This window comes from Petaurus breviceps, unplaced genomic scaffold (genome assembly GCF_028583685.1).
Source record: "Petaurus breviceps papuanus isolate PSGF00001 unplaced genomic scaffold, PetGlider_PUasm1.0 90603, whole genome shotgun sequence".
NCBI classification, from domain to species: Eukaryota; Metazoa; Chordata; class Mammalia; order Diprotodontia; family Petauridae; genus Petaurus; species Petaurus breviceps.
This window is the reverse complement of record NW_027187284.1, coordinates 5,608,462-5,622,530: the sequence shown is the minus strand read 5'-3', so window position 1 is coordinate 5,622,530 and position 14,069 is coordinate 5,608,462. Positions and strand designations below refer to the sequence as shown.

Here is a 14,069-nt window from a genome sequence, read left to right as displayed (position 1 = left end):
TGTGTGTGTGTGTGTGCACATGTGCATATATAACAAACATATAAATACATAATACATACATAACACTTACATGCAATCATATAGATGCATAGATATCTATAATCTATAATGTATTTCTTATTTCCTATCCTTTCCTGCCGACTCCTCTACTTTACTTCTACCTTGCCCTCCTATTACTTAGCCTATCCCCTCTCCAAGGAACCCCTCAACTTATCCTCTTCCCCCACCCTATGCCCTTTCCTTCATGTTTCTATCTGAATTTGGAATATTTTTATAGCCTCGCAAATATCTATCTTGTTCCCTTTGTATTCCATTCCCATTAATCTGTTTTCTGAATTTAGATTTTTATACATGCATATACACATGTGTGTACACATGCATATGTGTATATATACACACATATATACATGCATACATACACATATATATATATATGATATGTGTGTGCGTTTGTGGCTTGGGGTATGTGTGTGAGGAACTACCTAATTGCAATCTATAACTTAAAGCATTAAAGAGGGAAATACTTAAAGTGTTAAAGTGAAGGAAGTCTGGCATGATCTGTTCTTGGTAATATATTTTGATGTGTCGTGATCATCATTTTCCTTAACAAGTGTCCATCCTTTTAATCATGGTTCTTTGAATTTTTCAGGAATTGTAGTAAGACTTGCTGATACATAGTGTACAGACTCTTCATTTAGGGATCTGCTTCATCTAGAAATTGTGATTTGAATTTGTTGAGAAAAGTAAGGAATTCCCCTACTTATATTCTTATTTTATTTTTTAAATTCTCCTGGGTTTCAACTCCCAATTAATCAATTTTATTCCATTTTCTCTAGTCTATCTTTATACTTGTCAGAAAATAAAATATGAAAAAAAGAAAAGTTTGTTTCTTTTAATCAATTATCTTTACTCTATCCAAAGAAAGGATCCTGCTCATTATTCTTTATCTCAATATAAAAAGAAATATTTTTCTTTTTTTAATGATTCAGTCCTATATCAAGTTGTATTTTAATGCTTCTGAACTTATACGTATAGGACTGTACCTTTTTTCTATAGTCATTTTTGTAATCTATATTTACATCCAATTAAAAAAAATAATTCTTCAAGTATACCTCTTGCCCTTCCAGAGATCCATTCCATATAAACAAGAAATGATTTTGGGAAGAGGTAGAGTAGGTCAGAAAATTTCAGATTCTCCAAATTTCTTCCAAAAACAGATAGGACATTACCTCAAAATGAATGAAGACCAGTAAAAGTGTAAGGTTGAAGTAGTTATTTTCCTAAGACAACTTGAGATGACCTCAGGAAGGACAGAACCTCCAGTGGTTGAGATTTAGTCTGAATAGAGTATTGATGCCTCCATGATGACTTTCCTTAATCAATAAACAGCAGACCTGAGGGCAGCTCATTTCGAAAGCATACTAAGCCTCAAGAACCTTCACCTCATGGCTTCAGGAACTTTTATCTGAAAAAATGTGGGTATCTACAGGCTGAGTGGAGGAAGATTAAAGCACCCCACCACAACACCCTGCTGTTTCCAGGAGCCATATTTAGTGGTGCTTACCAGGTGTGATCCTGTGCTGTGGCTGTAGATGAGGAGGAAGGACAGGCCTAGTGAGTGCAATAGTGCAGGGAGCAAGAATATTTTGGGGATAGCATGACTTGGACCCCTAACTATAGCTTAGGAGAGAAGAGGAGTGCCTGAAGCAAGGCCTGAAAAACAGAATTCAGAAAATAACAATAAGGAGGACCTGAGACCTGGGACCCCATTTTCCACAATTTGGAATTAGTATCTGATTATAATAATAAACTGCCAAAAATAAAATAGAACAAAATTAAAATTAAAAATAAGCAAGCAAAGGAGAAAGAACCTATTGATAGTTATCATGGTGTAAAAAAAGATCAGGGCTCATATTCAGAGGCAAAGAGAGTTTGTTGTTATTTCTCTGTCTTTTGGGGTTAAAATCAAGTGTAGACAGAGAGAGTTCCAGATGTCAACATAATCAAGTAGTCTCAGTTCTTTAGTATGATTACATGCCAGGTTTGTGACTATTTTCTACTTTTCTCCAGGTGGTTGGTAGTATTCCCAATATATTGCTTTTGTTTTACCCTTCATTGATTCATTTTCAACTAAATTCTTTTTCAATTTCTCTCCACGTTGGTTCTTGAATTCCTTTATGCAAACATTTCTCCTTAAAATAGAGGATTAACTTGTGAGAATTATGGCTTATAAGTAAAACACCAATGCAATCCATATGAACAAGATATTATTGCAAAAAACTGGAATGTAAATGGGAAATTAGATATCAAAACCCATTATAAGCTTCTAAAATAAAACTTTAACTACTATAAATTAATTGGCTATAGAGACCAAAAGGTTCTAAAAGAGAGCAAATGTATGACTTACAAAGTAGATAGAAAAAGCATCCAAGGAAGGCCACACTTTATAACATAAAAATGTTTGCAAAATTTTATACAGAGTGTAGATAATTATGAACATTATTTCCTCATAAAACAGAGACAAGCAGTGGAGGATACAACTACTTTCAGGACAGCTTTACTAAAGACCTAAGCAGTCATCCCAAGGACATTTAAGGATCAAATGAGTAGGAGAACAGATTAAAAATGGAGATCATAAATAAGAAAACATGAACACTTTTCAATCTATATAGTTTTACCCCAACTATACACACACATATGTACATATATGTATATATACATATACTTATCTATATATATCTGATTATCTATCCATACACACATAAATACAAATAGCAAGGGGGTCATTAACAGCTATATTAGAGGGGACCTAGTAGGGTTTTCATGTTATATTTCACAAAGGACCACTGACCCTGAAATCCCCTCCTCTGATTGAGGAGTTCTTTGTGAAACCTCCATTTTAAGAAAGTTATAAGGCCATGTTGTGCTAACTCCTTTATTCCTTGCCCTGCTCTGCTTCTGGCTCTCAAAGCTCCTTTACCATGGGTCTATTTTCTTCCCTCCCTCTAGGTTTTTCAGCTCATTTTTACATCTTATCTCCCAAAATTCAAATGTAATCTCCTTGACGTCAAGAATTGCGGCCTTCTTCTTCTTCTTCTTCTTCTTCTTCTTCTTCTTCTTCTTCTTCTTCTTCTTCTTCTTCTCCTCCTCCTCCTCCTCCTCCTCCTCCTCCTCCTCCTCCTCCTCCTTCTATCAGTTAAAATTCAAACATAAAAATGTATGTTTGCCAAAAGTGTTTGCCATCTTTATGGAAGAGATCCAATGTAAAGTCCAAGTTGATGATGTTGAGACTTTGAAAGCTTTTGTTTGTGTCTGACATCATTCTGACTACATTAATCCTGAGATCACTTCAGAGACTCCTGGATAAGATCCATAACCACTCAAAAAAACTCTTTCAAAACACAAACAAACGAACAAAAAACAAGTAGATAAATAATGCTTGCTCAAGCACTTTGTGTTTATGCATCTATGAGTATTACCTATATCTGGATAAATATTAAAAGATGGACCTTTGTTTCAGGTATAATCTTATCCATTTGCAAACAGAAAATGAGTTGATCCCCGAATTGTACAAGAGGGATATGATGTATGGCCTTTGAGAAATTACAAATTGTTCAAATTGCTCCTGAACTTCTCCCTGAAACAAAGTCTCATTTTTAATGTCAATATTCTACCATACTGTTGTATGGCTGAGTTATGAATCATTATACTCTCTGAGGACATGATAATTATTGCCAACCAAAAGACATGAGAAGACACGGTGGGTCTAAATAGGCTGCAGTTCATTTGAAATGAAGAGAATTAGAGTAGAAGATCATATAAAAATGTACAAATGAAAAAAGATGGGGCAAGATCAAGGGGCAGAGGGACATCCCATTTGCTCCATTGGTGTCCTCACAATGCCGATAGAAATTAAAGGAAGCCCTGGATTATTGGTTGGAATCTCTTATGGATTTACAGTAGGACATGGATAAGAGGCACAGAGGATGGGCAGTCACTTGAATCAGTCATAATCTCCATCACTAGGAGTTAATGCTCACCTTTATGTTTCATTTCCCTTTTTAATAACATACACTTTCAGAGTTACAACCATTTGGGGGGAACTTTTATGTAGCGACCTGAGACTGTATTTATTTAGATTTTTTTTTCACTTTTGAATGTCTCAGTGTTTCTACCAGCAACGTTTTTAAACCAGTTTTGTATAACCCTCCAGAGTATGTAACTTTGTAAGCATATGTAGATAGCTTTCTCTCTCCACTCTTACCATATTTAAGACTTTGTTAATATTAGTTGAGCTCTAAACAATATGTAATTATGTCTACAAATGTATGTAAAGTGGGATACCCCAGTGAGACTTCAGCAGAAGTAAAGAGTCTTGAGAAATAAGGAACAAAAACATTAAAATGTAAAGAGAAAGGCCTTCAGATTAAAAAAAAATACATATATGTACATATGTGTACATACATACATGGTGTATCTATATATTGTGTATATGTATGTGTATCTATATACATTTACAATCACACACACACACACATAAGGGTATTAGTTTTAAATACTTTATTTGCCTATGAAGAAGGCATAGAGATACTGAATTTGTCTCCAAGGCACAGATTGCATTACTAGCTTTGTCCCTAGTTACTCATCTTTATAAGATCCTGAAAAAAGTATGATAGATTCAAACTCCTCACTCCAAGGTAAAATAGCAACTTGAGTCAACTAAGTGGAAAGAGTGGAGAGATCATTAAACCTGGCGTCAGGAAGACCTTTATTTAAATTCAGCCTCAGATACTTACTAGCTGTGTGACCCTGGGAAAGTCACTTAACCTATGTTTACCTCAGTTTCCTCACCTATAAAATGGATATAATGATATAATCTACCTCTTGGGTTATTGTGAAAATGAAATGAGGTAATAATTGTAAAACAGTTAGCACAGGTTCTGGCACATAGCAAGTACCAGGCAAATGTGTTTGTCCTTTGTTTTTGAAGGACAGCGGCATTAGGGAAATGATGACATCACTTGCAATTGACTTTGATTTGAGTGAGGGAGGTCTGTGCAAGGTCATCAGTCTCACTTTCTCCTCCAGAGCCTTCTGTATCCAGTGACCTGATATTCATCAGCATAACTGGAGATGACCCAGGGCCTTTCAGGCTAAGGCCTTTTCAGGTACTCAGAGTGAGGTCATGCTCATTCAGTGAATAGGCCTCTTTAAGGAGGGAGTCAAGGGATGGGCCTTTTAATTAGAAAAAAATATCAATCTGGGAGGGGAAGACCCCCAGGCTTGCTGTTACAAAGAGAAACAGTTACCACTGACATTCACTCTAAGAAAGGAAGTCCCAAGATATAGCCATCAAGTGGAGCTTGAGCAAGGATGTACAAGAAAGAACCTTCAAGAACCAACTTATGGCCATCAAAATTTACTCTCCTTTGGAGAGGAGGAGGAGAAGGAGGAGGAGAAGAGAGAGAGAGAGAGAGAGAGAGAGAGAGAGAGAGAGAGGGTTAGTTGGAGGATGAGCTGAGATGCCCAACTAGCTAGGTCCCCGTTCATGCAGCTTGGTCTACTCACAGGTTATGTTTGTCCTTAATTTATGAAGAGGACCATGGAATCAGGAAAATGATGATGTGATTTGCAGCCATCTTTGATTTGAGTGAGAAAGGCCTGTGCAAGGTCACCAGCCTCACTTTTTTTTTTCTCCAGAGCCATCTGGATGTAGTAACCTGAAATTCATCAGGATGATTGGAGATGATCCAAGATGCAATGGGAGACCCTGGTCCTTTTAGGTTAAGACCTTTTCAGGTACAAATGCCAGCTCTTATTAAGGAAGAGTGACTTACTGAAGGAAAGGGAGTCTGAGCCTGGAAAGATTTTTTTTATTAGAAAAGCAAGACTCCTCCCAACCCCTGCCTGAAGTTGAAAAGGTGACAAGCAGAGAACGAAGGAGCCAAAAGGAAGATAATTCTGCTGATCCTAAGCTGAATCTTTGCCCTAGCTGAAAGAGAGCACACTGCCAAGCCAGTGGCTAAAAGTGGAAAAGAACTTTGGCTACCCATAAATGAGCAAGCCTGAGACATTCAGAGAATTGGTCCTGCAGTAAGAATGCCCAGCATCCTGTTTGGCCCAGCCTGGCAGCTAAAGCCCAGCACAGTTCAACAGTAGTTTGACCTGCTCAGCTACATTCTATGAAAAATTAGGCCATCTGAATTGTGGAACAATGTCATCCATCATGAATGTGACCCACTTCACCCCTAGCCCCCAAACATCATGAAGAAACTACAGAGAGAAAGGTCATTAAGTCTCTGCAGTCCCACAGTCGTGACTTGTTTTGGCCATTTGTGTTTCTATAAATGTGCCTCAGGACCACTGTATTTTAAATTCATGCCTACTCCCTTTGCCCTTCCCTCCAAGGACTTTTGGAAGATTGTGCCCCTGATATTGGGAGAAATGCTTTGTTGCTATTCGTCTGGTTATATTATTTGAAAAAAAAAATTCCTTTCCTAAAGACCTGAATCTACCAATCATTTTCTAAGAGGAAAAACACTGTGAAGGTCTTATAATCCAGTAGAGTCACACACAAAGTTATTCTTCTAGGGTGCCAGTGTGTGGTTGAGTGAAACTTTATGTACTCATGTATTTCTGTCTGCATGCCTGTATATATGTATGTTATATATCAGCTAAGTCTGGAGATGTATGCATTATTCCACATGCATGGTATTCCATAGTATTCCACCTTTGCAAAGATGGGAGAGAGGCACATTTCCAAAGTTTTCTCCAAGATGAATCATCTTTATCATTATCATTAAAAGTTTTTCACTTAAATATAAACAATTTATATATGTAATATATATAATAAATAATAAATAAAAAATTTCCACCTAAATATAAATCATTTTGTACAGTTTCCCTGATTTAGCTTTCTTCATTTGGCATCAGTTCATGTAAGTTTTATCATTAGGCAAATGTGACTTTTACTCATCCTAGTTAAAGATTACTTCATTCCTGACCAAAATAATTTAACTCTCATATTTTAAAGATGTGGTCCAGAAATTAAAAATTATCTTCTGAGGTTCCATGGTTTTAAGCAGCTGCCCATGCCCCAAACCTGTCTTTCTATTCTAACCTTGCTTCCATTTGGATGCAGTTATGGAAATGCCACCTGTGTACCTAAGGCTTTCAGCTTCTTATGCATGTCTTCATAATCTCAAACAACTGTTTCTAGATTCCTTCTGTCAGTTTCATTTTAATCCATGTAAACTACCTGAGGTAAGTAATAGTTTCTAAGTTGAACACATTTGAAAAAGTTCTCCCTCATGCCCCAGGTAAATATCCTTGGAAGACAGCAGACCCCTCTCCCATTAGTCAATCTGACAAATAAGAACCCTTCAGAAAGGCACCTCCAGTTGCCACTATTTGTATTTTGTTCCTGCGACTCATTCTGGAAGAATTGTGCTGCTTGATGTCCCAACATCACTTCACATATACATGCCATTATTACTAGAAAAACAGTTCACCGTAGGCAGAGTCAAAATGGTGGAGTAGAAAGAGGACATCCCTGAGGCTCCGGCTCCCACCACTTCCAATTCATGTAAAAGGGGACTCTGAACAAACTTTGGAGCTACAGAATTCACAAAATGACACAAAGAAGCTAACTTCCTGCTGAGGACAGCCCGGCAGGCCAGCAGGAATCGGCCAACACAGTGCTCTGGGAGCCAAGCCCAGCCCTGCAGAAGCAGGAGGTTTTAGCACCAGGGCGGGCCTGACTAACCGCAGGCTGGAGGCAATTCAGATCACCAGCAGCTGTGACGGATTCCACAATTATCAACACAAAGATACTAAGGACAAAGTGAAACTGCAGTGTGGATTTTGGGATGCAGTAGTTGGGAGTGCATAGGTCACTTACCCCAGGGCAAGAAGCTGCTGAGGAGCTGCAGCGTTGCAGCCACCCCCACGTGGGAGCTTCAGCTCTTGACCTGGAAAGTGTAGGGGGACCAAACTACCAGTCTAAGGGGTAATCGCTCTTCTTTAACCTGCTTGGATCTGGATTACAGTCTAGGGTGGAGTTCCTGGGGGGTGCAACCAGCTTGCCAGAGCATGTAGAAGCTTCAAAGAGGGCACCCAACTAATACCTCAAGCAGCTGAGAAAACCCCAGCATTTGGAACAAAGCTCCCCTATCTGGTGGCAGAGTCCTACTACGGCAAAAAGTCTAGGGGTCAAGTGACTGAGTGGTGACATGATCAGGCAAAGGAAGCAAAAAAAAAAAAAGAGCACCCCAACTTTACACTCCTATTTTGGTGACAAAAAGGATCAAAGCATTGGACAGGAGGAAGACAGCAAGAGTCAGAACTCCTGCACCAAAAGCTTCCAAGAAAAATACGAGCTGGTTACAGACCATAGAGGACCTTAAGAAGCAGATAGGAGAAGTGGAGGAAAAATTGGAAAGAGAAATGAGAACGATGCAAGAAAATTATAAAATGAGAGTCAATAGCCTGACTGAAGAATATAAAACTTAAAAAATAAGACTAACTCAGATGGCGAAAGAGGCTCAAAAAGGCAATGAGGAGAAGAATGCCTTAAAAAGCTGAATTTGCCAGATGGAAAAAGAATCTCAAAAGCTCACTGAAGAGAATAATTCCTTCAGAATTAGATTGGAGCAAATAGAAGCTAGTGACTATATGAGAAATGAAAACGCTGTTAAACAGATCCAAACAAATGAAAGAATAGAAGGCAATGTGAAATATATCATTGCAAAAACCACTGACCTGAAAAATGGATCCAGGAGAGAAAATTTAAAAATTATTGGACTACCTGAAAGCCATGATCAAAGAAAGAACCTAGAAATCATCCTCCAAGACATTCTGAAGGAAAACTGCCCTGATGTTTTAGAACCAGAGGGCAAAATAGAGACTGAAAGAATCCACTGTTCACCTCCTGAAAAAGATCCCAAAAAGAATACTCCTAGGAATATTATAGCCAGGTTATTCCTGAAATTTTATTTTTTATATTAAATATATTTATTATAGCCAGAAATTCCCAGATCAAGGAGAGAATATTACAAGCAGCCAGGAAGAAACAATTTGAATATTGTGGAAACACAATCAGGATAACCCAGGATTGGTCAGCTTCTACACTGAGGGCTCAAAGGGTTAGGAATATGATATACTAGAGGACAAAGAAGTTGGTATTAAAACCAAGAATCACCTAACTAGTAAAACTGAGTATCATGTTTCAGGGGAAAATATGATCATTCAGTGGAATAGATGACTTTCAAGTATTCTTGATGAAAAAACCAGAGTTGAATAGAAAATGTGATATTCAGATACAAGAAGAAAGAGAAGCTTGAGAAGGTAAACAGGAAAAAGAAATCATAAGGAATTTATCAAAGTTGAACTATTTACATTCCTACATGGAAAAGTGATAATTGTAACTTATGAAACTTTTCTTAGTATGAAAATAGATGAAGGGAATAGAAATATACATATATATATATATATATATATATATGTAGGAAGATATGTGGGCATATGAATACATAAGTAAATGTGTGTATATATTTTTACAGGTAAACATAGCTAGAGGGCCCAGGATCAATTTAATAGGAAGGGATGATATTTAAAAGGTGAAATTAAGAGGTGAGAGAAGAATATAATGAGAGGAGATGGGGAGAGACAGAATGGGGTAAACTATCTCATATATAAGAGGCAAGGGAAAATGGTTACAATGGAGGGGAAAAGAGGAAGGCACAAAGGCAAAATCCTATTCTCATTGAATTTGGCTCTGGGAGGGAAAGACAGAAACACTAAATAGGATATCTCAACATACAGGAGACTAGGGGGAAGAGGATGAGAGGGAGCTGTTTGAAGAGAGGGCAGGTTGGGGTGGGAGGGAATTTGGAAGCACCCACTTTTGAAAAGGGACAGGATCAAAGTAGAGAATAGAACAAGTGGGAGGTGGGATAGGAGGGAGGGCAATATAGTCAGTCTTTTACAATATATCTACTATGGTAATGTTTTGCATAGCTACACATGTACAACCTATACTGAATTGCTTATCTTCCCAGTAAAGGTGGGTGAGGGAGGAAGGGAATAAATATGGAATTCATATTTATGAATTAAATCAAATGTTTCCAAATATATAAATACTATTATTAATACTATTTTACATGTAATTGGGAATAAGATATACAGGCACTGGGGAATAGAGATCCACCATGCCCTACTGGAAAAGTTGAAGGGGGTATGGGAGAAGATAGCAGATTGGAGGAGGGGATATCCTATTGGACTGCTATTTTGGGTTGGTGGGTAGGCGAAAAACTGGGGAAAAAATTGTAACTCAAAATCTGGTGCAAATGAATGATGTAACCCATAAGTTAATAAAGCATTTGAAAAAAAAATAAAAGAAAAACAGTTCACCTACTTCCTCTTCATATGGTTCACATCCTACATCTATGGGAAGATCCAAATACTCATTGCCAAATTCTAAGTGCTCAAAAGGCACTACAGCTAGATATCCTTAGTTCAATCATCTTCCACCAGGGGAGTTAACATATGCATTAAGAAGTATATGTAGAAGGTGTACAAAATAAAAATACAGTTTATTGGAGAGGGTCTAGGAGCTGAGGTTACCTAGTGGTGCTTGAGTTGAGCCTTGAAAGAAAAAAGAAAATCCTTGATTTGGAGTTGATAAGTAAATACATCTTAGTAGATGAGAGGAGGAATGTTATGGGAAAAGAACCGATAAGAAACATCATGGGCAAAAAAATGTATAAATAAATGTATAAAGAAATACTTTAATTTAGCTGCTATGAAGAATAAAGGCAAGAGTATCATGGCTCTGACATACATGAAAATATACAGTAAGCAAGAAAATGACGACCTTTTTCAGTTCTATTCCCTATGTGTATCCAAGCAAGTAATAAAACATTTCATAATCAATCCCTAAACAAATTCTTCTCACTTGAATTTCTGTAAGAAAAACCTTTAATTCTATTGGTTTCATAGTTTGAAATGTGAATGTGTATGAGCTAGCTCAAGATCAGAGAGTGGATCTTAAAATTTTCAGTAAACATTTGCAACTTGGAAATCAGCAAATACTACAAATTAGAACTTGGTTTATTATTTTGTTAACTGTCTAGATTCAAGAAAGTGATGGGCAAAATGTCAATAATGTAGGTCAAACTTAAAAATGTCTTATGAGAACTTTTTTTAGAAAGGGGCAACTAGTTGTAAAACATTTACTAGCGCATCCCTGTTTATATAATCTATCTCATTTAAACCACTGAGAAGGCATCTGGCATAAGTATTTTAAGTATAATTGTTTACATTTTATTGTTGAGCAAAACAAAGTCCAGAAAAGATAAATAATTTGTTCATTATCACACAGTCACTGTCCAAGACAGCATTAAAACCAATATCATCACTGCTCGCAATCCAATCCAATCCAATGAACATTTATTAAATAATGACCATGTTCCAGGAACTGTGCTAAGTGCTAAGGCTACAGTTAGTAAAAAGAAAGATAGTTCCTGCCCTCAAATAACTTACAATTTATTAGAGGGAGACAACACACAAAAGGCATCAGGATAGCAGAGTGGAAAGGGGAGACTAGAAGGAGGCCAGGGTTCCTGGGGAGGGGGCATCTTGTTCACTGGAGTTGAAACCAGACATATTAGTACTTCTTTAAAGGAAGGCATTGGGAGGATTTTGGTACCCCATCCTCCAGCCCTCCAATCAGAGGGGAGAGGAGTTTGAGAAAGATGGTGTTATTCAAGGCCGGAGGTAGCAGCATGGAGATGAGCTTAGAGGAGATTATCTTAACCTAAGAGGAGCATCTTGCTTCCTGGAGTTGAAATCAGGTAGAGTAGCAGATGCAGAGTGAAGTGAGAGAGTCTAATGCTCAGTCTATCAATTAACGGTCAATGTAAATGCAGTTAATGTAAATAATTTTTAAATCAATCTTACAACCAATTCTTTCAATTAGTCATAGTTTATGTCTGGAAATGATTCTATCACAAACTATATTGACAGCCTCCCTCCATTTTTACTCTCATTTTTTTTCCTCTCACCCTCTACCCTTGCCCCCACCTCCCAAAAATGCTCACAGAGAAACAAAATGATATGACAACCTACAGGGCAAACTTGCGACAGTGTGTATTTTTAGTGAGTGCTGTTTCATTCTTAAAATGAAGCTTCCACTGCCTGTTGTGCAAGTTAATAGTTTTTCCCTATGGGTGAGGATCTATTTCTGTGGCCTTCATGCACCCTGCGCAGAATAAAACAAATGACTTTCTAATTTGCACATTACTTTAAGCATTTTGTTTGTTTGTTTCAAATGTTTTCCCTATCAGACCATGGCTGCTTCATATAAAATCTCTCCCAATCTTTGTTTCCAGACAGAAAATATCTATTGGATGTATCAGATCAATGGGCTGCCACCAAACACAGTACCACCGACAAATGTACCAGCTAGAATTGATTGCATTAATAAGAATCTGAGAACCATTCCAGTTCATCAGCGCAACTTCCTCCAGGAAAACACTAAACTAATCACCACAGGGGTGTCCTCAACTATCAAAGGTGCTCCTTTGGTCTTAAGAAAAAATAAATAGTTTTTTAAAAATGTATCTTTGGCCTTCAAAAGCAATTATGATGTTACCATCATTTTCTTTGTCTGTTTATTTTTAATACCTCTAGGGAATAATAGAGATGATATAGCATAATTAAATACTTTTTATACTTTTGCTTTCATTTTAAATGGTTAAGATAATAATAAAAACTCTATTTTAATATATGTTTTTAAGTAGGTTGGCATGTGCATACTATGGAATTGACTTCAAATCTCTAAATATCAGCATCTGCTAACTTTTAAAATACAGAAATACATTCCTAGTAAAAATGAAAATGAGTTTCAGTACAAAAGCTATTTCTCATACTGATGTTGATTTAAAACCTCAATTTTTCATGTTGATATAGCTTATGAACCTTTAAACTTTAAACATAAAATTAACTTACTGCTAAGTAATCGATTGCTAAGCAATGTGAAAGATTTTTCATTTTTATGTTTTTCATATTTTGCATGTTTCCAAAAAGTGATTTAAAAATTAATGTATCTAAAATGTGAATCTGTCTATATGCCTACATAATATATATGTATATACATATATTATATATTTTAAATACATATTTAAATGGGTCTGGGAAAGAGTGATAGATGACAGGGATAATAACTGAAAATCTTAGAGACATAGAGAATGCTGTCATCTTTGGTTCTCACCATCCAGTGGTTGGATAAAAAGTGATACAGATGGAGACCCTTGGCTCAACCACTGGGCAACATTTTACAATAATAGTCACATAATGATGACACATTTGGGACCTCTGTTAACTGTCAGTGCTACAACTTAGCACTGTGATCTTGGACACACAATTTAATTCTCTGTAAATGTGCTTCATCTGTATAGTGAATATTATGTATAATGTAGGAGTTAGGACTATAGGATATATAAAATTCTATGAATTGGTAAGAAAAAAAAATTTGGTATTTACCAATTAAGTTCCTATAACGTGCTAACCCTTCCCCAAGAGAGTCAGTCTGAGATTAGATACATTATTTTTCTCTCTGTTTCTTTGGTTGGGGTCCTGACAACATTCATGAGAAAGTCTTCATACCAGCTCTGAAATCCCTTAATGAAGCTCAATTGCTTCTGCCCAGCACATGCTTAGAGTCCTAATTGCTTTTAGATTTGGGATGTTTACAGTAATTCCCAATATTTAAATAATGTTAAACCTCATTTTATTGCACCAGCTGAGAAACATGATTGCTGTCCAATCTGCAATGCTTGAGTGCTTTAGATTAGAGTGTGTGGGCAATAGAGACAAAAAGCCCTGTATTCCTGGGGGATGAAGGTGGGGGTGGGAATGAGAGGAACTGAGCTTTCCTTCATGGAATGATTGAAGTTGCAGCTGAATATGACTTAAAATCAGAAATGTGTTCAAGTAATGGTAAATATGTTTATTAAGAAGATAATATGGATTTATTTTCTATCAAAAAGAAAAAAATAAATCTAAAGGAA

At 36.8% G+C, this 14,069-nt stretch overlaps 1 protein-coding gene across 1 annotated transcript in view; it reads left to right on the top strand.

Moving 5' to 3' along the window:
• The window catches only part of CFAP47 (cilia and flagella associated protein 47), a 963,244-nt gene extending 949,381 nt beyond the window's left edge, over positions 1-13,863 (top strand). The window contains exon 66 of the mRNA XM_069063838.1: positions 12,390-13,863. Coding sequence (XP_068919939.1) covers positions 12,390-12,605 — 216 coding nt within the window. The 3' untranslated portion in view covers positions 12,606-13,863. The remainder of the gene's footprint in view (positions 1-12,389) is intronic.
• The last annotated feature ends 206 nt before the right edge of the window (positions 13,864-14,069 follow it).